Source organism: Pseudopipra pipra, chromosome 15 (assembly GCF_036250125.1).
Source record: "Pseudopipra pipra isolate bDixPip1 chromosome 15, bDixPip1.hap1, whole genome shotgun sequence".
NCBI lineage: Eukaryota > Metazoa > Chordata > Aves > Passeriformes > Pipridae > Pseudopipra > Pseudopipra pipra.
This window is the reverse complement of record NC_087563.1, coordinates 12,653,387-12,678,876: the sequence shown is the minus strand read 5'-3', so window position 1 is coordinate 12,678,876 and position 25,490 is coordinate 12,653,387. Positions and strand designations below refer to the sequence as shown.

The window sequence follows — 25,490 nt, the reverse complement described above, 5'->3', positions numbered from 1 at the left end:
GCAGGCGGCTGGAGGGCAGCATTTCCAGGCGTAGTTTACAGTTTCACTTTCTGCAGACACTTGAACATAGGACCGATGTATCTGTGACAAGCACATCCCCTTGGTGGGAAGCTCCAGAGGAGCGGGGAGTGCCCTGGGTGCCAGCAGGCCCTGCAGGGTGTGCCGGGGTCCCCCTGGCCCCCCGTGCTGTCCCTGCTTGCTCCCCAGGTGCCAGCCCTGCACCAGGGGGGCTTGTGCCCGTGGTGCCCCTCGTGGGAGGGGGTGCTTGGCACCACTTGGTCCCTTCAAGCCTTCCTGGTGCAGCCCCGCTCCCCCTCCTCCCCTCCCAGCCTGTCCTGGTCCCGCTGGGGTTGAAAACCTTTGGATCTGTGGCTCAGAAACCCCTGCTGAGCTGCACCCCAGTGAGTGCAGCCCTCTGCTCTCTCGCCTGGAGCTAAAGGGGTGATGGTTTGATGTGCTGGCCCTTCTCAAACCCCATGTGTCCAACCTCAGCCTTCTGTTTCCCAAAACTAGAAAGTGTGTGCAACCTTCTTCAGCTGCATTTATCGTAGAGACAAACTTAAAATGACTCATCACAGACCATGTATCACTTGGGAGGAAAATCTTGTTAATACGGCCGGCTGTACATGATCCATCTCTGTTGATAGTACATAATCTTTGACCCATGTGCTAGGATCATCATCACGTATAAACGGAAAAGAGAAAAATGTAAAATACTTGAATGAGAGCTTGTATTATAACATTAATATTATTCAGATTATCTGCTTTCTAGGCTGATGTGATTCATTATTCTAGTAATGCTTTAGTCCTTTGTAATTTGTGGTAATTATGCTTTTTCCTTTTTAATACAAAAAAAAATGTATAAAAATAAAAACTTCAAAAGACATCGCAGCCTGGGTTTTCTGTTCTGACTTGCCCTCCCCAGGGAGCTGGGAGCTGATGAGTGGGCCAGGTTCATCCCTGTGTGGCTGCAGGGACCAGAGGAGGGCTGGGGAAGCAAGTTGACTTCCACAGGTAGAGCTGGGCTGACCACAGCTGAGTGCAGCACAGGTCAGCCCTGCGTGTCCCCTCCTCGGGGGACTGCTCTAGCACTGGGGGGAGATGTGTTGTTTTTGTCCCAGACCCCCAGGCAAGACTGGAACTTAAAAAGATTTGAGAAAATTCACAGTATGTCTCAATGGGTCTGTAGGTACTTGGGGATGTGCATAAAGCTCTGAGGGCTGCTATGCTGAGTTCTTTCTTACAGTGTTTCACTGATCTCCACACAGCTCAGGACAGCAGGGACTTGGCTTTCCTTGGAGACTCTTTCCGTAATTTATCATTGTGGAATTTTGGTTGTATCTTGGAGTGAGATGAGGCTCAGCAGGAGGAGGTGATGGCATGTAGCACATCAACTCCCAGCTCCTTCCCTGTCCCATGAGGGGAAACTCACTTTTGTTTGCCACTGGTCTGTGGAGCAGCCATGAGGCCGTGACAGCCCTAATTCAGAGTGGGACTGACCTCTCCCAGGGAGAGATTGCTCAGGGGGAGCCAGGTCTCTGCTGCATGGGCAGGGGAGAGTTTCTAAAGCTGTGGCACCACTGATTTTTCCATGGGATTGCATCTACTATCCCAGGTGCTCTGAGTCTCAGAAAAATAGTGGTTTTAATACTATCACATGCAATTACAGTGACCTTGCTGGTGTTTCTATAGAGTCAGTGCTGCTGAGAGAGGCCTGTGGAAACTGGTGCCAAAACCTCAGTAATTCTTAATGAAAACTCCCCCACTCCCACGTGGTCCAGAACACACCTGGCTCATGCACAGGCAGCTGGAACCAAGGGACAGTGCAAGTAATTAAGAAGCAAACCACTACATTTTGCTTAAAAATAGATTTCTAGAGCAAGAGTTTTTTGCAGTAAATGTGCAGTCATTTCCAGCAGCATGTTTGACTTCAGTTTCGGGTCTCGTTATGTGTGAACAATAACCTGTTTCCCAGTTAAAATACTATTTGGCATAAATCATTGTCTCTCACTGCTGGTCACAAGAGCTGCTGGGCTGGTTCACTCGGCCCTCTTGGGTGCCTCGGGGATGCTTTCGGAGAGTGGTGTGAGGCCGAGGAGGACCTTGTGTCTCTCGAAGGCTTTGGTTTGTCTGAACACTCTGTCTGTGCCATGCAGATAATCCAGCACTCCCAGGACTCCATAGCACTGGTTGAACCTGAGAACCAAATGAAGATAAACATCGCTAGAAAGCTACTGAGGTTACCTCACCTTTCGTATTTCCATTCCTTTGGGAGCCCTGTAACCTGTCTGTGATTTCTGTCCCTGCACCAGTCTCCCTGGCAGCTCTGTTGAAACCTGGGTGAAACGTGCAGCTTCCCTCTTTGGTGCCTTTGTTACCCAGAAATGGTGGCACTGAGCAGAAGCCACAACTCTCCTGGGCAGCTGAGCTGTGGGAGCAGCTGGACACTTGTATTACCATTCCATGTGCTCCCAAGACTCAACTGCCATGGGATACAGAGTGGCTGTGCTTCCAGCACTGGGATACTGGCACAGCTGTCCTGTCCAGAGAGCATCTTGGATCTGCAATCATCTGTGTCCTGACAGGAGCTGAGATTCAGAGGAAACAACAGATAAGAACTGGCACCATGTTTGTGGTGCTGCCCAACATTTGGGTGGTGAGTGAACTGTCCCATGGGCTGGATCTGTAGGAGAGGCAGACTTGGAGAAGTGTCTGAATCTGGTACACATCTGGGAGATGGGAACAATTCTTCCACTGCTCAGGTATGTGTCCCCGAACAACCTGCTGCAACTGCTCTCTCCAGAATAGGAGGAGGCTGGGAATCTGCCAGGAAGGGTTGTGATTGTCTGGGCAAGGTGTTATCTGATTAGTGTTTCTAATCCCAGTGTATGGGAAAGGAACAGACAAGCTTCCTGCATGTTCCCTTCACCTGTGTGACCTGCCCTTGCTCTGTCTTTACATCACATGCAGTGTCCTCTAAACTTCTAGGAAGAGCCTTGCAGAGAACTGTCTTTGACAGGGCTGGAGTCCCTTGAAATCCTGGTCTGTCTAACTGCTGTAAGAACTGGCAGCATTCAGCAGGTGAACTGGAGAGCTGCTCTGCCTGTACATGAGTCGTGCAAACCCACTTGACCCTTGGAAAGGAGCTCTGCCCACCAGCGGTGCCAGAGTGCCGGCAGGAGGGGAAGGGGAAGCTGAGCAGTGCCCAGACATACTTGAGGTGGTGGAAGTCGTGGAACTCTGGAGATGGCAGGAAGGGCAGGTGGTATCCACAGTGTGAAATGCTTGTTGTTACGAGAGCAAGGGAGAACCACACTGAGATTGAAACAATGTGAGACCCCATGACCATCGGGCCAGTTATGACAGGCAGCGTGTTGGAGAGCTGGAAAGGAGAACAAACCACCTCAGTAATGCTCCACAACCAAGCAGACCCTCCTCTAGGAGCTGAATTGTGTCACCTGGGTGATGCATGACATTAGTTTTGTGCAAACAGCACAAAGGGAAGATGCCTCTGTGAACATCTTAATAAAGTTACATAATCATCCAAAAAATAATTATGGGACTAACAGAGTTCTACTAACTGCAAACCACAGTCACAGCCCAAGCTCCCTAAGCTTGTAGTAGGAGTTAGACATGAGACCAAACCGTGGATGTGAGGGCAGCATGATTCCAGTAAATCATCCTGGAGTCTGAGGTATGAATTTCAGCTTCACTGTGGAATAACACTGAGGCTGCTCTTGGGAAACCTCACTGTAAAAGGGTATGGCCTGTGGACACACACAGTGATGTGATGATCTGCATCACTTCACTGTGTCCTGCCCGTGACATACAGAGAGACTCAGAGCTGGTGCTCTGGCCCAGGACTCCTGTTAACAGGAGATGGGACTTCTAAGTAGAATCTTTTCAAGGTGGGATGTGTTTTCTGGGAAGTCTCAGCTGGAGCAGCGCTGGGAGACACTCCTGCAAACATTGATCACATTTGCTTCTCTTCTCTTACTACTTCTCCTAATCCCATGGAAATCATGCTCCACACAGCAACTGGAGGGTGATTATGGGAGAATCCACTTACTATGTGTTCTACAGGGTGAGCATAAATGGAGACCACGCCGACGGGGGCTGTCCACTCATGGTGCTTCTTGTGAATGTGCCTATACAGGACTGGGTGGTGAACAAGCCTAAGCAGAGCAAACAGAGAAAGGAGAAAACAGAGAAAGGCAGGTTTTGAGCTCTGCAGAAAGGAACATGGAATAATAGAACACAGAATTTCTGTGGGGGACTTGCTCATATCTCCTCTCACTTAAGGATTTAAACTGGGAATAAGAGTGTAGGACTCCTGCCTTCCCATGCTCTCTCTCTGTAGTACTGAGCCTTCACTCAATTGATGTGTCCACTGGCTGATGTTAATCTTAGTCCACATAAATCCTATAAATCAATGTCCCTGAATGACTCATTTGCTCAAATATGGGAGTACTGCTTAGGGGAAGACTCTGTATTTTCACTGTTTTGACTTTTCCAACTGGCAACTATTAGAGTCAGAATTTTTGGTTCCATGGGCCCTTTGTAAGAAATAGATTTTACATTTTTTTGGTGCATTTGTCTAAAAGGGAAACCTACACTTTTCTGAGAGTGCTGAGCTCACTTCTGCATGGGCTTTTGTAGGCTTTTGTCCTCCTTGTTCCAGCTTTGTCCTCTAGAAATCCTGCAGTGTTGGGAGCCAGGCCCTGTTTCATAGGTGTTGTACAAGGGAACAGGAGATCAGTCACTGACCTTTTGGACTTTTTTTCTTTCAGGATACTGAGTCTCACTCTTTTCAAAGAACACAGCTCTTGTGTAAAGCTGCCTGTTTTGTTTCTTCCTTAGCTTCTAAGCTGTTCCACCTTTGTAATTTTACCCATTTTTGCTTACTCTAGGTAGTGGCAGCACCAAAGTCTCATGTTGTAAGGGTGCATTTCAGGACCTGTAAGTTTTCCCATATAAATACTAGACTGGTGGAAGAGGGGGACTAGGATTATTGCTGTTGTAGGAGATGAGTATAAGCTTAAAGGCATGGAGGAGAATCAGAGTCCTGTTCCTGTGCTCAGCTCACCTGTGTGTATAATAGAAGAGAATTTCCTCTATTATGATAAAGATGCTTAGCTCCACAAGAAACCACTGGAAAGTGGGTAATTCCTTGCTGAAGGTGTTGCCCCACCATTTCATGACATGGAACATGGCCACAAGCATAGGCAAGGAGACAAAGAACTGATTACCCAGTGCTGTGTAGATGGCTTGGCACAGCTTGTTTGTGTCCACCTGCAAAAGAGAAGTCAGGACTTGAGGCAAAGTAAGAAGTGATGCAGCTTTAGTTGGAAGGATAAAAAGCTTTTAGATTTATAGGCAGTTCATTTTGGGACCAACTTTTTAACAAGCTGTCAATCCAGATCTGATCAGTAACCTGATTATAGGATCTGCCTTCCTCTCTGCAGTGGATATACAAGACTTGGCTTGATTCTCCTGGAATCCTACCTGGTTGCAAGAGAAAAGCATAACAGGTTCTTCTCCCCGTTCCTGGCTAAGAGACTGCAGGAAGTGTTTAGCCAGCAGAAGAGGCAGAGTGGGAAGTACTTACAGGATCATTCTTGCCCAGCTGAATGCGATAGCGAGTAATGAAAGTTGGCTTTCCTGTTATATCAGCCACCATAAGGATTCCATTGAAGCCCCAGAAAGCAAGTGCAGGCACCAATGCAGCCCCTGTGGCGTGAGGAGAGGGCAGAGATGTGTGAATGAATTGAGAGCTATGAATAAATCAGAAACAAAATACACTGGCATAGTATCCAGAGGACTTTGCTGGGACTCAGACGTGCCAAGACCTGCCCTGAGATGCTTTAAAATGGAATATGGGTAAGTTTTGACATCCAGGTAAGATCTAAAGAATGGGGAGGAGGTTAGAGAGGACAAATGTCTCACAGGTTGAAACTTGAGAAATCTGAGGCTAAGAAAAGACCTCTCTGTTCTGGGTTACTTTTAAATACAAGTAGTATAACATTGAGTTGATCCCTAGAACCTTGCAAGGTCCCTATAAGTTCTGTTCACCAGCTGTTAATCACAGAGAAGAGTTTTACAGGTACTAGAGCAAGAGTAAAATCCATTAATTGTACTTAAATTTTTAGTAATCAGTTCTGCTGAGTCATTCAGTTCTCACAGGAGCAAAGTATCTTCACAGGGAAGCCATTTCAGCAGCAGAAAAAGATCAGATTTTTAATCTGTACAGGGGACCCCATTCAAAGGCAGAACAGCTGCACAACATCAGCTGTCTCTGGCTTCCAAGCCAGTGCTTTTCTGTGGGATTAGTGAGTTTGGCAGGTCCATGAACCCCTTTTACATACAGCACATGGATGATTTCTCCTACAGAGGAGTGTTGTTAAAACTCACCAAGGAGGAAGATTGTCCACTCATCTCCCTCAAAGAAGTTGTAGAACTTCAGCCATGTTGTTTGCCAGAAATTGCCTAAAGTTATATCCTGCATAAACCTGTGGAAATAAGAGTTCTTGGTTGCCCATCTTCTTGTCATCCACTTTTTCCCCCTTTTCACAGAAAAGTTTCCCCTCAAGCCACTTTGTTTGAACAATCTTACCAAGAAACAGAGTTCACTAAGGCAGTGAACGTGAGCAGGCCTGTACTGAAGGCGTAGGCACTGATCTTCAAGGCATCCCAGAGCTTCTCTTCCTGTGAGAAGCAAAAAGAGAAAGCACGTGCTGCTGAGGCCTGCCCTGGCATTTTTGGTATTTGCAATGGTAAAGGCAGTCCTGTGATGGCCTGTTTTGTTTCACACACACTCTAAAGAACACAGTAACAAAGCTGTTATGGGATATTGTGTGTAATTGAGGGGGGAGTACACACCCATCCATCTGCCATGCTTACAGAGACCTGACGTGTCACTGATGTGGAATTTCTCTGGAATAACCAAAGGGAGAGAAAGGACCACTGATTTTTCCCTCTCTGTTTTTACTTGGATGCTGCTCAGTACCTGGAGGGCTATAATACAAGGAGCTTCTGGATAACTCGGAGCAGTGGGAAAAGAACACCTGGGGGTAAGGAGTGGTGCTCCACTTCAGCACCTCCCTCCTTCAGTATTTTCTCCCTCCCAGGATACAGCATGCTTTTTCCCACCCAAAATAGTCAAGAACTGCTGTGCTCAGATGACCTGGTTAACAGCTCCAGTTAATCCAGAACCTCTCCTCTCAACATTCCTTTTTGTTTTGAAGACCCTTTGTGAAGCCCATTGCCCACGTGCCCAGAAACTTGCCTTTTTTCCCCAAGTATAACAGAGCTTTAACACCTTTCCTTTCATAATTCACTTTGCTGTGCCTTTAGGCCATCACAGGTACAACTCAGCTCCAGTGCTGAGAGTACAACTTGGCCAGCAGGTATCATGTGCCATCTGTATAAAACAACTGCACATTGACAGGGAGCTAAAACACTCAGCTTCTCACAAGTACAAAGTTCTATAAATCCCTGCTCTCAGCCACAGAAATGTTATCTTCTGAAGAAATATTCCTGTGGGCAGCTCTAATGTTAGCAGGACTTCTTATCACAGTAAGGATTTTAACTGTACAGAGCAACTGCAAGACTCAGAAAATTACCAGTGAGACCTTTTGATTCTAGGAATAAGTATATTCAAAAAGCAGCATTCAATATTTGAATATTCAAATATTCAAACCCAAGATGTTTAGCAAATATATGACAAATTTGTAATTAATGATCTCTCATTTAGAGTGGCCCAAGTTTGAATTGGTTCTGGAGTTCAGCAATCTTAGTTTGGTTTTTCCTGAGTGAATATGAATTATATTTATCTGCAGGATGTTTTTAAAAAAATCAATGTAATTTTAAAATAATATTATATAATAACCAGCTATTGTCTTCTTCATTCCTCTGTCCTTCCTGTTTTTTAACTGTGGTGTTGTGCTGTACAAACAGACTGGAGTAGAAATAGTATGATTCATAGTTGCAGTTCTGCTTGTCTTCTGTCAGAGAGGACAAACAAGAGAGGCAGCTCACTGAGAAACATTGAATGCAGGTGGTTTAGGGTAATGCAATATAGAAAAATTCTCTTTACGTGGCTTTCAGATTCTGTAACAGCTACAGAACATTAAATGTGACCCAGGACTTGTCAGCAATATTTATCTGTCCCAGGACAGAACTTTGCTTGTTAGCACTGAAATATTCCTTATTAAAACAAACAAACATTTCCTCTTATCACCTTCTTTTTTTTTTTTTTAATCAAGTGAGCAACTGGGGAGGAATTAATTGCCAGGACTCTTGCCCTACAGCTTGATGTTTGTGAACCCTACAGGTTCACAATGCTATAGCAATGCTATCAGCTGCCAGTGTTATCACTGGCTGTACTGAACTGCAAAGGCCAGGCTGGCAAAAGTCTCAACTCCAGCTTCAGACAGTGCCTGCTGGATCCTGGGCTGGAGATCTGCTCTCTTAGCAATTTCATACTTCCAGTTGCCTCCATGTTATGCTGAAGTAAGACTTTCTTAATCTTTAGACCCTGGAACATCACCCACCGATTCTTTAAAAAAAAATGTTACAAAAGCTATAAAAAGCTTTGAGCTTTTTCTCCTGGGATGAAGAAAGAACATACCAAACAAAAATTCTGATGTCTTACAAGTGTTAAAATTTTTAGTTAGACCAAATAAGATTTCAGATGCTTTAGCATCCTCCAGCTGAAGAACTCAAAAGTTTCAAAAATTAGTAACTCCTAGTACTCACCACACACGGTGCAAGTCTTGCCTTGAGACAGGATAGAGTAGGTAAAGCTCAGAACCTCAGCTATTTAAAAAGCCCTTTGGCTAGAAACTGTTTTGTTTTGGGGCTGTGCTTTTATTGCATGTGATGAAGTGATTACATGAACAAGTCACACACAATGTAATTACATGAGCTGTAGAAGCAGAGAAGTTTACATATATATATAAAAAAAATCTTGTTCATCAAGTCCAAGTACTTAACACCCTGTTTCTCTTCATGCCAACAGCTCCAGCACAGTAGTTTCCAAACTAATTCATGGATTGCTTGAGTTCTTGCCCTTAAAGGGCTTGTAGAAGTTGGCAAATTCCTTAAGTAGAACAGGGTTGCTGCTGGCATGGTGAAGAGACTGGGGCACATCAGCTGGGTCTGGGCCCAGTGAGGTGGTCCAGCTTCTGGTTATGGGGGAGTGTTGTGGGTTCTTGCCACACAAAGATAACAGGCCTTTCCTCACTTGCTGCTGTAGCTGCAGTCCACTGGAAGGGAAAAACACAGGGGAAATGCTGCTGTAGTGATAAGAGATGAGCTCCTAATTGTACTGAAGTGATCAGAACGTGGATGTGTCTGTCACTTCTCTTAGAAGATGATTCAACACATCCAGCCTTCCAAAGCACCTGGATAATTCTTCCCTTAAAAGATGACCTTGAGCCTTTACCTGCTTCTGCTGCTCAGCCACGGTGGAATATCCAGAGTCTCTTTTCATCTGAAATAAAAGGTGATCTAAGTAAGTGAACCTTGGACAGCTGGAGAGTGAAAGAACACACTGCTGGCAACAGCAAATCCCCTCAACTTCCAGTCAGTTGCAAAAGTGTAAAATATTTACTCTGTGTGCCCTGTCCTGTCCTGCTCCACCCTTCATGTTGACCATCGAGCAAAGCTGAGCTCTAAAGAAAAATGCCCTTATTTCCTGATGAGTTAGAAGTGTCCCAGAAGACTAAAAGGGATGTAAGAGTAACAAAGAAATACGGGAGGATAGCCAAACCCAAAGCTTTTTGCTCGTGGCACACATGTGTTGTGGCACAGCTGCCTCCCTTGATCTGATCCAGGAATACAGTGCACCCAGCAGCTGCTCCAGCCCTTCTCAGACTGTGAGGAAATGATGATGTGGGATGTTTCCTTCCATAACATGCAGTTAAACTAACAGGAATGAAAAAGAAAAATCCTAAAACAACAAAGTGAGTTTGTGCCACAAAGGATTAACACAGTAGAGCTCCACACAGCCTTCACTCATGTGGCAGAGAAACTGTAAATTACAGCCTAAGAACATGGTAACTGATAAAATCATCTTTGCTTCAAGTCCTGCTATGGTCAGTTGGAGGGTTAAAGTCCTAAATGGACATGTGGCCACCTCATAGTAAATCCCCTTGCATCTGGCTCTGGCTTGACCATTTGTTAATCGTTTTGTTAAAAAAAACTTCAAAAATAAATCAGACCCAAGGTTTAAGTAGCTGCTGGGCCTTCAGCACTGGCCACAGCCATGAAGGGTTCTCTATGTCAGGCCATGTTCTGGCTGTCCTAGGGATTATTGTGTAGCTGTTTTTATATTGCAACGCTCTTATCATCAAATATAATTAGCAAAAGTTAACAAAACATTCCTTAATGTTTTCTTGGTTTCACATGATCTTTAAAAACAAACACTCAAGTTCTAATAATACAACAGCCAGATTACTGAGGACTGTGGAATTTAATCCATTTTGCTTTTCATACTCAGCAGAATATTCAAGCACAGGCAAAACATGTTACCTAAGGTACAAAGGAAAGCACAGAGAGGTTTAAAGGCACCTGTCTAAGGCACAAACACTTGGAAAATTACCCATTAGGAAGATGATATTCTATTACCTTTATGATGGAGGGAAGCCTCTTAGGAGTACTCTTCTTGCAGCGACTCAGAAAGGAGGAATACACTGCCAAAAAGAAGTCCCCTTATTAGCCAGGAGGTTACAGTTTACCTTTGAAATTATAGCCTTCTGGGTTCTTGCAAATATAACTCTGTTTATTTACAGGTGTTTCCAGCTCTGTTTCTCTACATTACATATTAGTATGCAGGCTAAAGGGCATGAGATAGAAAAATTAAGACACCTTCTTCCTGCTTACTCTTGGACAGAAAAGGACAAGAACAGCCCACCACACACTTCAGTGGAAGAAACTAATGTTAAACAGTTTTGAGAAGGAAAAAAGAAAAACTAGGCAAAAAGTGATTTGAAACTGGAAACTGTGAGCTCAACTCCCAACCCCCTATTTCAATACCAGGGTTGGATGTACTCCTATGGGAAATGCCAACTTTTGGTAGCAGTCTTAAAAAAACCCCAAACCCAAGTTCACTTTGTCTCCCTTGGCCAAAAAAGGTAGTGTGAGAAGTGCCCTAAGGTGCTATTGCTTAAAATGAGAATGCATTAGGGAGCTCACAGTGTCCAGGGCTTCTTGTCTTTCCCCAGACCTAGAGCTCCTCACTACTGGACTCTGTGAGCTGCCAGGGCCAATTCTCTTCTCCTCTTATATGTTGTTTGCCAACCACAATTTTATTGATAAAATATAGTTGGACTCTAATATAGTTGATGAAGAATACCTGTAAGAAACAATCATAAATAACCTGCTGGCCTGAACACAACAGCATGAATAATCCTTGCCACAAGGATAAATTTAAATTGATCTTATCATAGTTTTTACAAGACCTTCTGATCACATCTGTTACATAACATGCATTATATGCCCATCTTGTCACAGAGGTCCTCTTAGGGCAGGTGTGCCCACTGCCTCCAAGAAAACAAAAATATGTCAGGCTTGAATAATCCATTTATTTTTGAGGCTTTGTTATATTCCAGCTTTCTTAACAGGTTGTTCAGAGCCTTCAACAGTTGAGTGTCTGCAGAGAGGGAGATTCCACAGCTTCTCCAGGAAATCTGTTCCAGCATTTGACAACCTTCACTGTGATTTTTTTCCCCTCAGAATTTGCCTTGTTTATTTGCCCTTTGGCTGTGCACATCCCTATCTTTACAACCATCCAGCAGGGAGCTGAAAACAGTAATGTGCAACACTTAATTAATGTGTAAAATGCAATATGCAACCTCTAGTAAGCCACATTTCAGGATAAAACTTTACATTATTTACACTAAACCAGGATAAATTTGGATGGATGAGGTTTTCCCCAACATCTAATTACCTACTCTTTTTAGTGTTGGGTAACGTCTCTCCTGATTCAGGATAAACCAAATACATTAAAAAACCATTCATGTAACCATGGCTGTTTCAGCAAACAAAAAAGCCATTCAACTGCTTGGCACTGCTCTCATGTTGGCATGTTTTACAGCCCCGAATCAACCACTGAAGCTCTCAGCTGCCTGCAGCTATTTCCAAATATCAGCTAGAACTAGAGCTGTGTAAGAAAAAAAAGAGTTCCTTTTCAGTTATTTCAAATTAGTTAACACAAAATTTGATCCAGATCAAATTCTCAACCTTAAAGTAAGAGTAATTGATTTTCCAGTCAGTCTCTTGGCATTAAAGGGGATACATACACTAGTCAAAAAAGAATTCTAATACATTTTTTAAATTATTATTTCCATGTACAACTTCATTTGTCCAACAAGTGTTCATTAAGTCACAGATCTGTTTTCAGCAAATTTTCCACTTCAGGTACCAGGATAGGTTAGTTTGTCTAAGCCATGTTTTACAATGCTCAGTATAATCTGAAAAGGAAAGAACTGCCATATTTTTTACAATTGTTTTAACATGTGCATCATTATTTATGCCCCATCTCTGCTGTCCCCTTAGATTTCTGGTGCCCAAGATGAGGCACCACAGGTGCCATTCCCCCTGCACTGTACCCATTGCACTGCACCCTTCTGACAGCAGCCAGACAGTCCTGCACAGAAGGTGCAGCTGAGTGACTGGCTGCCCACCTCGGTATTCCTTCTGCCTTCCTGCTTAAACCTTCTGTTGTAGACCTTAATTCCCTGGAATCAACCTTTATAGTGCACAGACAGTGGAAAGCTGCTCCTGGGAGAAAAAAGGCTGTAACTATTCATGAAAGTACAGAACATATAGAAACAAAAACACAGGACCACTCACCTGGTCACCTGAGCAGTTGCATATCCATGAAGCTCTGTGGACAGACACAGGACCAGACGTTGTTTGATGTCCTACCAAGCCCTGCACGGGTCTGAGGGCAACCCCCGTTCCTAGAAAAGCTCACAATGGACTTCACACAGACACACGGCACTGCCTTTTAATGACTTCCTCAAAGTTTCTATCATATCTTTTCAAGCTACTACACCCTTGAACTCTGGCTGCCCATTCTTCGCTCACCTCCTGCTGATGGTAGCCTAGGAGAGGTCCTTTGTGTCTATTCAGAGCCCAGAGTTCAACTCTTCACCTTTCACTACTGCTGTGGAAACTTTATGAGGGTTTAGGCAAAGGCAACAGGGGTGTGTTTCCAAGCAGAGCCGGCTGTCCCCTCCCAGACAAGTCATGTGAAGCCAGTGCCATGTCACTCACTGTTAGTGCTGGCAGTGTTCCCCGTGCCTATGTGCTGTTACTCAGTTAAGCATGTGCAATACATCTCTGCAGGTAAGAATTTTTCATCAAGAGTTCATCACAGTACCTGAGAATAAAAGAGCCACCAACGCCCTAAGGATAAGTAGTTTTTATAATTCAGCAACTCATGTTTTGAGCACAAAATAGCTAGAGTGAGTACAACTGAATGGGTCAAAGGTGTATTTGTTAAAAGCAATAAGGGTTACTGTGCAATCTGGCAAAAAACCAGCAGTCCAGTTTTCATTCTGCTGTACTAGGTCTATAAATTACACCAACGCTGTTGTTACACAGTGTTCTCAACCAGTCACAGGCAGTGGTTCCATGAGGAAGAAGATGCATATAGGTTAGCACGTGCTCAGGCTTAGTTGTCTTTGAATATGATGTTTACAGACCATAAAGTCTGTAATTATGGTATTGCAGAGAGCAAGATGTAATTTACAGTAGTATTGGTCTTTATTATGCAAATGTGGCCCCAATCTGTTACTTACCCAATATATAGTGACTTATTACAAACTAAGCTCTGAGAACTGAGTGTTATTATCATAACTTTCCAGACTCATTTTTTCACGTGAGGAAAAACAAGGAATATCACCTCTGCCTCACAGTTAGCCTTGTATGGCCACTCTCAGGTGAAGCAACCTCTCACACCAGCAGAGCTGGAGCTGTGGAGGGCTGCAAGCGTGACTAGAATTTAACAGTGTTACTGTTGCTGTTGACACTTTCTCTTGACTAATTCCAACTGCTCCATAGTAGGAATTTGTAATTCTTAGCTACTGCTACTAATTGTTATTTATCAAAGACAGCAGACTCAACAGGGAGGAATGTGATTCCTTCAAACTATGTACTCACATGCAGAGGAGGAAGTGGAAATGGGCATTTCAAGAGGGGGATGCCACATGGATGATGTCCTGAGCCCATCTTTCTTTGGACTTGAGATTGCAGTGGGAGGATTGTCCATCCAACAGCCAAAAGCAGCTGATAAAACAGTGAATTTCAAAGACCTCAGTGTTCCTTTGTAACCACTGCTCAATTCCAACATGGGTGATCTCTGAAATATTCATACCCATAGGAACAGACAGCTCAGCACATCAGGGATGTGACAGCTCATGACGTTACATCATAGGGATGTAAATGTCATTTACCTTCTGCTGCAACTTGTGTCTAGCACATGTCACTAATCAGCTGCTTCTCTGCTGGCTGCCCTGTGCCCTGCACTGGTGTCTCCACCACAGACACTCCAAGGCTGGTGCAATCTATGCCGAGGAATGCAAGAAGTCTGATTTCTTCTCAGCAGAAAAGCTTTTTGATTAGAGACGTAATACCTTTGATCACTCTCCACAGTTTTTTTAATAGTCACTGGTTATTTCACTGTTTGAAAAGAATATCAGGAGAAAACCTCTGAAGTACATCTCAGGCTTGTACGAGCCCACTCTGATAGTTCCTCTAACACTGAAGAGGAATCTGACCTTGGCATGCCTCACCTACTCCCTAATTCCCTGTGTTCTGAACCAGATTTCTAACCATCTCCTAGGGCAGACGTGGCCACCACCTACTACTGCACTGGTGGAAGCATCTGTGGAACCACAGAAGGGTTAGAAAAATGTAAAATTTTAGGGTTTCCATAAGTAAGTTTTTTCCTCATTTGTGGTGCTGTGACTGAGCTCTACAAGAAAGGAACAACTGTTTCTACAGGGCATGATCCAGGACATGCAGCTCCAGCTGCCCAACATGAAAATGTTGAGCTAAAGCCCTTTATTCCACTTTATAATGAGCTCTACACACACAAACTGTTTTTTGTACTCTGGTCTTAACAGAACCAGAGGGTGTGAGGACTCCTTGGACTTCTGGACCTGGAGCATGGTTACTTCCAAGTACAAAACCCATGAGACTTTTTTAAAGAGGAAGGTGCCTTTTCCAGCTATTCTTTGTCTTTATTAGCAATGATCAAAATCAGCCATGCTTGGAAAAACAAATTCTGATCTCCATCAGCAAAATATGTCACCAGCACTCCCCACCAGTGCTTGCAAACATCCTTCAACAGCCTTTTTTTACATGGGAATTTTTAAACACTACAAATGTAATTTATCACAGGCAATTATTGCCTGCAACACATTTTTGTGAGAGTACCAAGGCACAAATATTTACAGTGTCCTGAGAAGATGCATCCTCCCTTTTCCCCTGGATTCAACATACCTTCGAGTGCTGGGTCTATGAGCAAGAAAAATATGTATGTGTATTTAACTCTGAACTCTTTAGGGATTAAAAAAAAAGATCTATGCACAGAGTGCTGTAATCCAACCTGGTGAATTCACCTGCTAACAACGTTTTCTAGCATGAAATCCCAAACTCAAGTGACCACGGGCAGAAAGGTGATTACTTTCTGCCCTTGTAGCATATTGCGTAACAGATAAGATACTCAATGCCAGAGACTGCAGAGCTAAGGCAAAATGGTAACTATCATCTATGAAGATAAACTTTGACCCAAAATAACATGAAATAATGGCATGTCATGAGATGTTGACAGCAACAAGGTCACTTGACAGAGAGCAGCACTCAAAAACCCTCTTCTAAATGTTACATTTCTGCTGAGGCATGAACATTAAAACTGAGACACTGAACTATGAAGTGGGAAAGACCCCATGAATCGGTTTTCCAGATACTTTGATCGAAATGGGTGGGCAAGTAGCTGAGACTCAGTGAGAAGAAAGACTCCCAAATGGTGGGCAGATAACCCACCCAGTACTAGAATGCATGTAAATATATATATATATACACACACACACATATGTATTTTATAACAGATGCAACCCTGTCCAGAAGGCAGGCAATCTAAAGGAAATACTATCCAAGCTTAATTAGTAGACAAGCTTCCAAGTAAATTGCCTCTCTGCCATCAGCATCAGCCCGCAAAACAGTGTTGGCGGCCGCGTTCCAGAAGCAATTCGCTTATACTGCTTCACCAGGTAGAACCTTCTGTTGCTAACTTAATTGAAATTCCATTCCCGGAACAGCAGAAGCCAGACTAAAAGTCTGCAGGTGTAGCAGGGACTTGTAAGACTTCTACGCTCCTGCAGGAAGCAGCAGAATTTCCTCAACTAATGAGCTCGGTACGCACTGCACCGTAGGGGCGACACGTGCCGGGACAGCGGTGGTTTGCACTCTGGGCCTTGGAAAATGAACCCTTATCCCGCTCCACCACCCTGCGCGCCCTCGGGCCTGGCCCCGACCCGGGGACCCCCTCACCTCCCCTGTGGTGAGGGAGGGGCGGCCGCTGATCCTTCCGGGGACGCTCAGCCAAGGCCCGGCGCAGCCCGTATCCCGAGGGGTCGGGGCGCTGGGGCTCCCCATGCTGGGAGCCCATCCGGTCCCGCCGGGCGCGATGGCGCCTGTTCCCTCCGGGAGCGGAGGCTCCCGGCTCCCTCACCCCTCATCCCTCCCCTCCCCCCGCCCGCGGGCTTTGGACGCGCCCGCCGCGCGCAGCGCTGAGAGCCCGGTTGAGCCCATTCCCGGCACCGCAGGGGGGGACGGGGAAGAGAAACACTGCTCTCCCAGCGCTCTGCGCATGCGCAGTGCGGGCGGCGCGGCCGCGCGCCGTAACGTTTCCTCTCTCCCCCAGCCCCGCCCCGGCCCGCCGCGCGCGCCGCCGGGTTCTTCACCTCGCGCGAGAGCAAGAGCCGCGAGACCCGGAAGCGCCGCCCCCCGTGGCGGGGGGGACTCGGAGCCATCGCGGCTGCGCGGGGACGGAGCGGCGCGTGCGGGCCGGGGCTGCCCCGGGCTGCAGGTACCGCCGGGGCTGCGGGAATGGGGCGGGCCCTTGGCACAGGCACCGGGGAGCGGGGCTGGGCTGCGGGGCTGGGCTGAGCTGAGGGGCCGCCGGGGACAGCGGCCCACCCGCTTCCCCCCCGCCGTGAGCCGCGTCCGGGCGGCCCCGCCGCTCTGAGGGAGGGGGGCCCTGAGGGGACCCCTGGGCTGTGAGGCTGTGCTCGGTGCCTCCCGGTGACTCGTGCCTCAGGGCCCGACCGGGGGCTGGGCGGGACCCCTGAGCAGGGTCTGTGTTCCAGCCCGGGAGCTGTCCCGGGGTAGCGCTGCTGACGCTGCCGGTGTCAGCTGGAATGTTGAAGCTGAAATACCCCCCTGCAGCGTGTCCTGAGTTAGGTCAGGGAATCACAGCATCCCGGAGTGGGTCGGGTTGGAAGGGAACACTGCGGGTCAGCTGGTCCAACGTCCCTGCTCCAGCAGGGCCATCCTGGGGCACATTGCACAGGATTGCGTCCGGACGGTTCTGGAATATCCCCAGGGAGGGAGACTCCACAGCCTCTCTGGGCAATCTGTTCCAGTGCCCGGTCACTGCGCAGTTCAGGTGGAGCTTCCTGTGCATAAGTTTGTGCCTGTTGTCTCTTGTGTTGTTGGGCACCACTGAGCAGATCCTGGCTCCAGCCTCTTGACATATCCCCCGTCAGACATTCATGCACATTGAAACTTATGTTGGTGAGTGTTCTCTCTAACACGTTCTGTTACTGTGTTTAAAAGCTCTTCATCCCAGAATCACAGAATGATTTGGGTTCAAAGGGAACTTAAAAATCATCCCATTCCACCCCCTGCCATGGGCAGGGACACCTTCCACTGGACCAGGTTACTCAGAGCTCCATCCAGTGTGGCCCTGAACACTTCCAGGGCTGGGGCAGTAGCTGAGGGTTAAACATGAGGATTCCCTGCTGTACATCATGTGCCCAAACTTTCAGAGCTTATGCCAGGAGAAGGAGAAAGATGGGATAATGATTCTTTGCATGAATAACTGTACTGTTAATTGTGCATCCACTCTGAACAGGTGCTCTAGATTTCAATCAGCACATTTACAGAAAGTGATAAAAGCAAGAAGAAACTTGATGTAAACTTTAAATGGGTTGTTTGAAGCTGGAAATGGAAGTGTGACTGACTGCTACAGAGCATTTATTCTCATGTGACTCTTTCTTCATTTAAAGCATTATTTATGTCTCTTTAATGCAGCTCACTGATAAGATTGCACAGCTTGTGATTCTGCACTGTTGTCTGAGTTCAGCATCAGCTGCCTTTCCTCTGCTGCAAGATGCCAGCAGCTCTTGCAGAGAACAGCCAGGTTATCTGTGAAGTATGGGCCAACAACCTGGAGGAAGAGATGAGGAAAATTCGGGAGATCGTTCTGAGTTACAGCTACATTGCCATGGTAAATGTTTTGTACTTGACCTAATTGCCTTAGTCAAGGGATTTTTTTGGGTAGAGGGAGTAAGTTGATTCTTGAGTGAGAAATGATTTCTCCCTACCCCCAGTCAAGCTGCGATAGAAGAGGTGAAAAATTAAAAAGATGTTGAGTAACTTTCCAGAATTTAATACAAGCAGTGTTGAGCATGGATTGAGTGAAAAAAGGGCAAGATGGAGACCCACTTAAAAAGATGAATTAATTTAACATTTAGCTATTCATGGTGTTTTAGTTTGTACAATACAAAAATGGAACAGGTCATAATTGTGTTTAAATTTCTATTTTTCCACTGGTGTATTTGTCCTTTGGATGTCTTTCTCTGTTTGGCTGTGGAAGATACCATGGGACTGTAGGTCAAAAGGCCTGACATCCAGTCAGCTGGGCTGCCTCCAGCTCCTTTTTAATGAGGGCAGATGTTGATTCTTAGGGAAGAAAAATATTCTGGCTGTAGATAAGACAATGTGTTCAGAAAGCTTTGTTTAAGAAGACCAGAATCTCCCCCGGGTGGGAGGAATCTCCTCCTGCTCTTACAAGTCTGTATCTGCTTGGCAGCACCCAGTGAGTTACATAAAGAACTGGTTTTAGTTTTTATACTGCAAGTTCTGCCAACTTTGCTTAGGAATACTAAACCTCAGGATAGGAAAAGTCCTTAATAAAAGTCTGGCACAAAGACAGGTGCCCCTGCAGTGTGTGCAGGATTTCTGTGTCAAATGCGGTTGTGGATGGGAATATGATTTCTTGTTGTCATATGTCAGTGGGAAATGAGCTTTTTTGCATCTTTTTCATCCCACTGAAAGTGTGCTCAGGGCCTGTTTTACTGGCTGTGCTGTCAGAGTGGACACAGAAACATCTTGGGCAAGGGAGAGACTCTGTCAGATGCACCAGCCTCTGGGTTCGTTGTGGAAGATTTTGCATATAGTCAGTAGAAGCTACATGACCTAATCTGAGGGTAAAAATAGTGTGGCAGTTTGGGTTTCAGCAAAGGTAGCACACAGTCTCTGGCCAAGTAAAATGTTTTTCATCAAATAGATGGTTTTTTGTCTAATAGATGGTTGCTGTTGTTGAAGTCTGTTTTGATTGATAGTAATTTTTGTTAATGTAGGCATTGGCTGTTCCTCAGAAACAGTGAAGGTTTCACTGTCTGGGCTATCAAGTGAAGGTGGTCAGAGTGCCAAATCTAACTTGTATTTAGAACGTGAAAGAATGCTGAATAAATAAAAACTATTTCATTGTAAGTAGATTTAGGGAAAATGAGGGAGTCTATTGCAAGGGAGAGATGTTTAGATTGTACAGTAATGCATGTTGGAGGGCTTTGCAACGTTTTTGATTTGGAATAAAAACTGTAAGAAGGCATATGTGTAGTAAATTAATGCAATAGTTTATTAATTGTGTGGAGTTTTTTAGTGTCTGACTTGTAGCAGTTTAAAAGCTGTATGAATATGGAAAAGGAGGGGAAAAAACCGCTGATTTTAACAGAATAATTCACAGAATACAGTGCTGAGACCTGTAGGTGTGGAACCAAATAAACTTCCAATAGAGGGATAATAGTGACTTCTAACAGAGAACATGGTGAAACAAAATTTTCCCTTCTGTCCTAGGACACAGAGTTTCCTGGAGTTGTTGTCAGGCTGATCGGGGAATTCCGCAGTTCCACAGACTACCAGTACCAGCTCCTGCGGTGTAACGTCGACCTGCTGAAAATTATCCAGCTGGGCCTAACTTTCACAAATGAGAAGGGGGAATATCCTTCTGGCATCAACACCTGGCAGTTTAACTTCAAATTCAACCTCACGTGAGTCTTTTGAGCCGGGGAATAATTTCATGTTCTCTTCTGCTGTGGAGATGTTTTCCTTTGGCAAATGCTGGTGTCCGTGTGCTCATCATCACTGGCTGATTCCCAGCAGTAAAAATTCAGATTCTAATGCAGAATATGTGTGAACCTCTTTTGGAGTGCCAGGAGTTAATAATGTTTCTTGAAGTCAAAACTGTGCTAAAATCCTTAATACCCTTTCTCTTGATAATTTTATGTCTTATTCTGGAACAATGTTATAGTCTGAAACTTCATGTATTTTATGGAGAGAGAGAGATATGTATATGTATGTAAAAATCCATGTCTTTCTGCTAAAAATAAATGGATGTGCTGTTTTCATCGTAAAGGAAAAGACCTCCTTACAGATCCATGCTAAAATATAAACTGGGATCTAAAAACATGTTGGTGTAATCATCACACCTGTTCAGGAGAATGAGTATTGTTAAGTGGAGCGTGGCAGTTCTTGTCTCCTCCATACTGCAATATCCTGGGTTGCAGCTGAAACAAGTTTCATTATTCCTTCCCCTGTAATTATAAAGACAAACTCAGCATAATTACCACTAGAGCTGCCTGGAAATAAAGAAAGGTTTATCTGACAAAACCACACACTTATAGGAAATCAATTAGTGTTTTTATGAAGCTGTCATTGGAAAGCATTAGTTACTTTGTGCAGGGCACACAGTTCTTGAACCCAAAAGTTGTACTATTTACTCCACAAATCTGTGAGCCTCCTAGAAGTATTGAATCAGAGTGAAGGGGTTTTCAGTGTGATCACTTCATTTGACTGAGTAATCATATTGATAGGAACTTTGATCTGTGTGTTGTCATGTCCTTTCCTCCCCCTCAAATAAAGCAAACCAGTAAAGAAGTCAGGTTCCTGCTCAGCTCTCTACCAAGCACATCATCACTCATCCCCGTCCTCCTTCCTGAGTCAAGGGTGATGCAATTTTGTTTACTCCCAGAGATGGAAGTGGAGATGATGATGATAAAGTGGTGCACGCTGTGAAGTTAAAAGGAAAAATGTAGACAGGAATGATGCTCAGTGCTTTGGAGTTGCACATCTTCCTCTTTGAGAGAACTCCCCTTTTCTCTGTGGTGCTTCCCTTTGCCTTGCAGAAGAGGCATTTTTCAAAACTCAGTTTCATTTCTGTGGAGTTGGAATCTTTGGAATTTGCACTAGCAGCAGAGTTATTAACTAGTTAAGATCACAGAACAGGTTGTTACAGATGTAGGAGGCTGTGGTAATGATATTAAAACTGAGTCAGTTTGAATTTTCTAAAGAGACAAATGTGGAACCCAGAGGTCTCTTACTGGTCAGTCCAATTCTTGAAATACTGTGTGGGGACAATTTTTCTAAAATGAACTTATCTTGGCAGCACCTTAAGTGCAAATCTGTTTTTTTTTCTTCAGGGAGGACATGTACTCTCAGGATTCCATAGACCTCCTTGCCAGCTCTGGGCTGCAATTCCAGAAGCACGAAGAAGAAGGGATTGATACCCTGCATTTTGCTGAGTTGCTGATGACATCTGGGGTTGTCCTAAGTGACAGTGTGAAATGGCTCTCCTTCCACAGGTGGGTCTGAGATGGTCACTGACCCTGTCAAATCTTTTCTTGATTCTGTGCTTTTTTCCATGGAGACTGACACAGATTTTAAGGAATAAAATTAGCAGTCCTGCAGTTCTTAAAATAAGATATGAAGGCCAAGTTTAAGAAGTAAGGACACGTGACACTTCATGGTCTGAATTTTGTGTATGTGTTGCTTGCAAATCCTTTTGCTATTACAGTCTCCTTCAATGCAAGAAGTTAGTAACAATTTAAAATATGATTACACTTTAGTAAATGCATTGTGAAGTAAGGATTTTGTTTCTTTTTCCTTACCATACTGTTGGTGGTGCTCTGAACTTCCATCTTGTGTTTACGTAGAGAAAGAAATCTGTGTGGTTAAGATGTGTTTCCTGTAGCCTTTCAACCAACTTGATTGCAAAGCCTCTGGTGTCTGATGCCATCACAAGTGAAAGGACCTGCCATCACCTCCTCCTCTCTCAACAGACACTTCCAGGGTTTCCTGCTTTTCTGTATTGCCCATAGCTACAGAAATGTACAGTGTTGGGAAGAAATGTATGTTCTTCCCAATGGCTTAGCTGTTTCACAAGAGGTTAGTGCAGTCACTCAAGGAGGATTCCAAAGTCCTGCATTGGCATGAAAATCAGGATGAGTTCTGGCTCTGATCCAGAGAACTTTTATGAGTGTCAGAATATGTTAAGGCTTGAAAGGTACAGCAAGTGAAATTCTGTTGAAAAATGAGATATTGCTACGGACTGAGTTACAGGTGCTGCCTGCTTATCTGGTTTCTGTATGGGTTTTTTTTCAGTGGTTATGATTTTGGCTACATGGTGAAGTTGTTGACAGATTCCAAGTTACCGGAAGAGGAACATGAATTTTTCCATATCTTGAACCTTTTCTTCCCATCTATCTATGACGTGAAGTACTTAATGAAAAGCTGCAAAAACCTCAAGGTAACTTGTCTCTCCCCAGCAAGCAAGTGATGGGCATCAACACTGTAAATGTACAGGAAGCCAAGTGACAGAACTGCTACTTATGTTGTCTTAAAACTGGAACCTGTGTAAAAGCCAGTGGTGACACAGAAGCAGCTATGACACAGTTTGTCTAATGGATGCTGCCCTCTCCACATGAGACTTATCAGTATGTTTATTATAAAGGGGACATTCCCATAATGGGGAATTCCCTTCCGGTTTGTGTATCAGAGGCTAATTATAATTCAGCATATTTCCTATGCAGGGCTGTTTCTTTTACATGAACCACTCCATGACTTCATTAGTTAATCAATTAGTAGACACTCAGAGGGTTGAAAGTAATCTATCTACTGAATCACAGCCTTGTTTGAGTAAAGGGAGGGAAAGGTCCAGCATGTGTAACCTATGAATGTACCCACAGTCATCTCAAGTATCTGCAGCAGGAAAAGGAAGGCACCTAAATTTGAGAAGAGTTATTTATGCACTCTTGAACAGTATTTGCCACTGTGTTTCACTCACAGCTGGTGTGTGTGTACTGCTGGAATCTGCATCGATTTATCATATTCAGTGTTTGTCCTCATGTTTTGGAGAAGTGTGGCAATTTTGGCAAGAGATAGATCTTCTAAAATAAAACTGTTCTGTTTTATTTGCAGGGTGGCCTTCAGGAAGTGGCAGATCAGCTGGATTTGCAGCGAATTGGACGACAACACCAGGCAGGATCAGACTCTCTTCTCACAGGAATGGCGTTCTTCAGAATGAAAGAGGTACTGCAGTGTCCTCCTTTCTCCCGTTCCTACCCATAAATGTCAACATGTACAGTGTGTTCTTTGTTTTGTTTTGGATTTTTTTGAGCCTTGTGGCCATCACACTTCAAACTGTCAGTAATAGGAGTTGTTAATATTGGCAGAGACTTGTTCTGTTTACTCCTCTTTCATGTGCTTATTTTAATTTGCATGCTGCATCTTGGGGGTGGCCGATTTCAAATAAGCTGTTTAATTAGCATTGGATGCTTTCTGATTTAGAGGCACAATTAAACAATACCTGTTTCTCTTCCCTGTTTTGTTTTTTTTTTTTAAATCTGCAGTTGTTTTTTGAGGATACAATTGACGATGCAAAGTATTGTGGGCGACTGTATGGCCTTGGCACGGGGGTGGCTCAGAAACAAAATGAAGATGTGGACTCAGCCCAAGAGAAAATGAGCATTTTGACCATTATCAACAACATGCAGCCGTGATGAGCGGTGCCCCTCAGCAGAACATGTTTACCACATTGGCAGCTGCTCTCCTCAACCTTTTTCCCTAATAGTGTCTCAAACAAAAGGCCTCTCCAGTCCACAGGCTGCGCAAGGCCTGCAGTGTTGCTGAAGAGCTGCATCTTCATTTGAAACCCAGAAGAGTTGACTGAATTCCTAATACCAGCATTTGTGGTTTGCCATATTTTTAATACCAAGGCCAAAGGACAGAATCTACTGTGTATACCTCTGTTTATTTTTTCCTCTTTATACTGTACAGAATCTGCAAGGAAGATTTAATGGTAGCTATTAAGTAGAGCTAAGGGTCTGGAAATCCAGTGACAATGGACACAGACAGGCACACAGATTTGCAATTTGTGCTTTATAAAGCTTATTTTAAAACGTCTGCATGGTGTGAGGGTGACAGCTTCACCTCATGTTTTGCTAATTTTATCTTTGTATAGTCTGTGAAAATTGCTCCCTTTGATCACTGCAGAGGTTTGGGAGTGGATGACATTAAAAATGATCCTTGCAGCTAAAAATATTTGGAGATTTGCTTTAACAGCTGTGGGAGTGGATATTAATGGAGCTGATTTGATCAGAACTCCTTAGTTTCTAATTCTGTATGTTACAGGTTTGACCCATACTGAGCCTCAGCTTTGTTCTTACGGGTATTAAGGAACTGTTCTGGAAATAGATTCAGAGGCCCAAAAGTTTACCTTTGACAGGGGATTGGACCAATACTCTGACTTCAGTTTTCTTCAACTCAATCTACAAATTTTATTCTTCTCCTTGCAACACAGCTAGTTCAGCAGATGGATAAGTATTTGTTCCTCTTATCTCCCCTGCTTCTCCAGCCCCTAATTTTACAGTTTGCTTAACAGATAAAACAACTGGTTCTTTTCGTTATATACACCTGAAAAGTAGTTAGAGGATGGAAGAACTTGGGATTCTGACTTTGAAAAAAATGAGCTATTCTGCAGTACTTTTTTTTCCAACAGCTCTGTAATGACATTTCTTAAAAAAAAAATCCCTTTTGGACATGTCAAACCTAAAGTTCATAAGACTTTGGTATTTTAAAAAGTCTTAATCCATTGTTATGAGTTGAGGTTTAGAGCTGGTATTTAAAATGCTTGTAAATACTAGTTTTTATTTTTTGTAAAATAAATTTTTTTAAACCAGGCTTTGTTTTGGATTTTCTATCAAGCACTAGAATTTCCAAAGTTGAGGCTCTGGAATCTGAATTTGGGTGATACAAGCTAAAAGATGCTCAAGTTTGTTTCCTTTACTATTTATGATGTGCAGCTGGGATAGTTCTTTGTAAAATCTGCTTTTGAGCTTATTGTACAATAGCTGATG

At 44.2% G+C, this 25,490-nt stretch overlaps 2 protein-coding genes across 3 annotated transcripts; one reads left to right on the top strand and one right to left on the bottom strand.

The window, feature by feature from the left end:
* Positions 1 to 586: 586 nt before the first annotated feature.
* On the bottom strand, positions 587 to 16,759 carry FAXDC2 (fatty acid hydroxylase domain containing 2). 2 transcript variants are annotated; one of them, XM_064671971.1, is made up of 11 exons: positions 16,564 to 16,759; positions 12,856 to 12,965; positions 10,630 to 10,694; positions 9,446 to 9,493; positions 6,614 to 6,705; positions 6,412 to 6,509; positions 5,609 to 5,730; positions 5,087 to 5,292; positions 4,070 to 4,175; positions 3,216 to 3,382; positions 587 to 2,196 (listed from the first exon to the last, which is right to left on the bottom strand). In XM_064671971.1, exons 4-11 carry the CDS (start codon positions 9,491 to 9,493, stop codon positions 2,040 to 2,042), a joined length of 996 nt encoding a protein of 331 aa, XP_064528041.1. In that variant the 5' UTR covers positions 10,630 to 10,694; positions 12,856 to 12,965; positions 16,564 to 16,759; the 3' UTR covers positions 587 to 2,039. The 2 variants fall into 2 exon arrangements, with proteins under 2 accessions (XP_064528041.1, XP_064528043.1); XM_064671973.1 differs by lacking the exon at positions 16,564 to 16,759 and adding an exon at positions 13,093 to 13,174.
* A 241-nt stretch (positions 16,760 to 17,000) lies between these two features.
* On the top strand, positions 17,001 to 25,313 carry CNOT8 (CCR4-NOT transcription complex subunit 8). Its single transcript, XM_064671974.1, has 7 exons — positions 17,001 to 17,101; positions 18,328 to 18,523; positions 20,155 to 20,348; positions 21,777 to 21,938; positions 22,738 to 22,882; positions 23,554 to 23,664; positions 23,985 to 25,313. The coding sequence occupies exons 2-7, from the start codon at positions 18,407 to 18,409 to the stop codon at positions 24,132 to 24,134; spliced, it is 879 nt and encodes a 292-aa protein (XP_064528044.1). The 5' UTR covers positions 17,001 to 17,101; positions 18,328 to 18,406; the 3' UTR covers positions 24,135 to 25,313.
* Positions 25,314 to 25,490: the final 177 nt, after the last annotated feature.

Bases quoted from the DNA above. Each gene is read 5' to 3' on its own strand.
- FAXDC2 (XM_064671971.1), bottom strand. From the start codon at position 9,493: ATGAAAAGAGACTCTGGATATTCCACCGTGGCTGAGCAGCAGAAGCAG. The intron at 5,293-5,608 runs GTAAGTACTTCC...TCTCTTTTGCAG, and splicing joins AGCTGGGCAAGAATGATCCT to GTGGACACAAACAAGCTGTG. The intron at 4,176-5,086 runs GTGAGCTGAGCA...TGCTCTGCTTAG, and splicing joins CTCTTCTATTATACACACAG to GCTTGTTCACCACCCAGTCC.
- CNOT8 (XM_064671974.1), top strand. From the start codon at position 18,407: ATGCCAGCAGCTCTTGCAGAGAACAGCCAGGTTATCTGTGAAGTATGG. The intron at 18,524-20,154 runs GTAAATGTTTTG...CTTCTGTCCTAG, and splicing joins GTTACAGCTACATTGCCATG to GACACAGAGTTTCCTGGAGT. The intron at 21,939-22,737 runs GTGGGTCTGAGA...GTTTTTTTTCAG, and splicing joins AAATGGCTCTCCTTCCACAG to TGGTTATGATTTTGGCTACA.